The 3,197-nt window shown below is 36.3% G+C and overlaps 1 protein-coding gene across 1 annotated transcript in view; it reads right to left on the reverse strand.

The window, feature by feature from the left end:
• Window positions 1-3,052, reverse strand: part of NEO1 (neogenin 1) — a 212,881-nt gene extending 209,829 nt beyond the window's left edge. Inside the window, exons 1-2 of the mRNA XM_012640549.1 lie at window positions 3,019-3,052; window positions 2,669-2,986 (exon numbers count right to left, since the gene is read on the reverse strand). Coding sequence (XP_012496003.1) covers window positions 2,669-2,986; window positions 3,019-3,052 — 352 coding nt within the window. The remainder of the gene's footprint in view (window positions 1-2,668; window positions 2,987-3,018) is intronic.
• Between the last annotated feature and the right edge of the window lie 145 nt (window positions 3,053-3,197).

Here is a 3,197-nt window from a genome sequence, read left to right on the forward strand (position 1 = left end):
TCACCATTTAAAGTAAAAATTCAATGATTTTTCAGTGTATTAACAGAATTGTGCAACCATTATGTTTTCATCATTCCCAAAAGACACCTTGTACTCAGTCAAAGGCATTCCTCACTCCATACCTAATCCCCTCTCTGCCCCTCATTCTCTCATCCCCTTCACCCCCCACACCCAGTCCTTACTCCTAGAAAACCACTAATCTATCTTCTGTCTCTATGGATTGGCCTATTCTGGACATTTCATACATATGAGATGATACAGTATGTGGTCCTTTGTGACTGGCTTCTTTAACTTGGCTTAATATTTCTGCAGCTCATTCATGTCGTCATATAGACGAGGACTTGATCTTTTTTATTGCCAAATAATATTCCATCATATGAATATACCATATATTGGTTATTCATTCAACACTTGATGGACATTTAGGTTGTTCCCATTTTGGGCTATTATGAATAATGCTATTAACATTCATATACAAACTGTTGTGTGGACATATCTTTTCATTTCTCTTGGGCAGATACCTAGGAGTGGAATTGCTAAGTCATACGGTAATTTTAGAGGTAACATTTTCAAGAACTGACAAACTAGTATAGTATCCTTTTAAATTACACATACACACAAGTATACCCTATGAATCAGCAATCCCAATTCTAAGAACCTATTCTACAGAAATAAAGATTTGCAAAAGGTAGTTCACTAAAGTACTACCTTTACCATCCAACAATTTTAATCCACATAACTGTTTAACAAAAAAAGGAATCTTTAAATAAATCACAATGTGTACATCGATACGATGGAAACTATGCAACTATTAAAAAGAACTATTTACCCCTTAGTTTAGATGCTATTTCTTCCTGCTACCCAGGCCAAGAGCAGGTTAAACAACTCTCCTATAGAATCCTGTCTGCAGTATCACCTTGTATTAAAACTGCTTGCTTACTTAGATGGTGGGTCCAAAAATGCTTCCTGAAGGACAGGAAAGCTAAGAGGAAAGATGGACAAACCTAGTAGAGGGGAAGAGAGCAAAAGGTGGTGGAAAGAACATGCAGTAGGGAAGTCATGAAAAATTGCAGAAGGCAAAGAACAAATGAAAGGAACTCAAAACACCCCAGTACTACCAGTGCTTACACTGTGGTGAGGGTGATAAGGGTGGTGATGGTGGTGGTGACAGAGGCAGAGGCAGGGTGAAATGTTAAGAAATGAGCCTGGAGAAGTCAGGGTAGCTCAGAAAAGGAATCGGGAGGCCTGTTACTAAAGAGTGTAGATACTAACTTGACAGTGTTACTGGAAAACCACTGAAAGAAAGAATGCTCTAACCACAGTGTACAGACTGGATTGGAAGAGGGGAAGAGTACGGTGGCAGATAAATAGTTACAAGGTTATGGTGAGGGAAGACAAGGGGTAGCCCCAGGGAATGGGATGAAGTAAAGGGAAATTAGGAAGCAGAAATCACTGGATTTGGTGATGGGATGTGGGGGAAAGCTGAGAGGAAGGAGTCACAAATAAAGCCCAAGTAAGAAATACTTAAGAACATAAATGATAAACATAACATGACCTAAATGACATTGGTAGAGGCAGTCTTTATACTAATTAATTTATCAAGTATGTTGGGGAAAAACCTGGCAAATAGAGTTTTTAAAAAGGAAGAAAGAAAAAGAAAACAGAGAAAAGAAAAATTGCCAAAAGAATCAGGTTTTTTTTCCTCCTTTTATTTTTCCATCTTCAATCTGCAGTTATAGAATAATTACAGTGGTTTTATATTATATCCAAATTCAAATTTGAGTATTTGGCCCCAGAGACAAAAACAGCCATCGTGCTCTGAATGAATAAGCAAATATCCCCTAAGGTGAGCATGAGATGTGAAGCCATAACCCTGCAGTGAGAACGAGATGGGAGGCTACTGTCTCGGTGAGATTTCATCTCACATGTGAGCATTTCACCAAAGTGAGAATAAATATAGGATTTAAAGATAACACTGTTTTGTACAATATAACCCTTCAAAACTATTTCATCTGGTTCTCAAGTACAGAAACACTAACTGAGGAATGCTGGTCTACCACAAAACAGGCATGACTTATTTAAGGAACCACATCTACTCTTCTAGATCCTTAATTCTTCATATACTTTACATCATCCTTAAAATAATACCCTGAAATGGAGTAAATGTTCCTCTTTTTATAACTTTCTGCTCTCCACCTGACTACACACACAGACACACTCTATAGATTTTAAAATAATCCAATTAAATGTCATTTCCTTGGTTATTAAGATACAAAGGAACCAGGATTCTGGCTTTTTGAAGTTTTACAAAAACCATACTAAATGGTTATACTGAGTCGAATAAAAGTCATCAAAGTGATTCGATTTTCCTATTCAACTTCCTCTGCCATTTCCAAGTTAAAAGGAAAAAAAGAACTGCTCAGTACTTGTTAGCAACTTTAAGCCATCAGACAAGTGGAAAAGTGCTACAGTCTATTCCCTACAGTGCTGAGCAGGCCCTCGCATAGTCCCCATACACACAGTACATGCACAATTAATATCTGTTAAATGAGTATGTCTGTTGTTGCCAATTTAATGAAAACTCCAGAATAATATTGGTTTTATCAAGATTAACTCTTTATATTAATAAAAATTTTAAAATGCAAATAAATCACTTGACAAAACTTACCTGCTACTGTGAGCTTGGCTGTTCTGCTGACAATAGTTCCAAGACTCTCAACTGTGGCCACACACTGATAATAACCTTCATCAGGTTTATTGTGTTTGGAATGCACCACATTGCTGATAAATAAAGATCCATCTGGGAGAAGCTGGCGTCGATCATCTGATACTAAATTTAAAAAAGTTCCATCTTTTTTCCATTCAATTTTTGGAGAAGGCTCAGAATATGCTGAACAGTTTAATATAACAGAAGAGCCTCTAACAGAGAGTGTATCCACTGGCTCCACCAGAAAATAAAATGGAGTGAATGTTCGAATGCTGGCTCCTATTAAACAAAAAAAAAAAGTTAAGCAAAACTTTCTTCTACTATTTCTGTAAGAAAATATAACATGTCCAAAAATTATTCTTAAATGGTTACATTCTTTGGGTATAAATAAATATAGTCATCTCACTATGAATGTCTAATAAATAAAATTTACTTTTACTAGGAAACCAAAATTTGACCTCTTTTTAGAATAACATTAGGGGAAAAAAAC

Source organism: Propithecus coquereli, unplaced genomic scaffold (genome assembly GCF_000956105.1).
Source record: "Propithecus coquereli isolate 6110/MARCELLA unplaced genomic scaffold, Pcoq_1.0 Scaffold155, whole genome shotgun sequence".
Classification (NCBI taxonomy): Eukaryota; Metazoa; Chordata; class Mammalia; order Primates; family Indriidae; genus Propithecus; species Propithecus coquereli.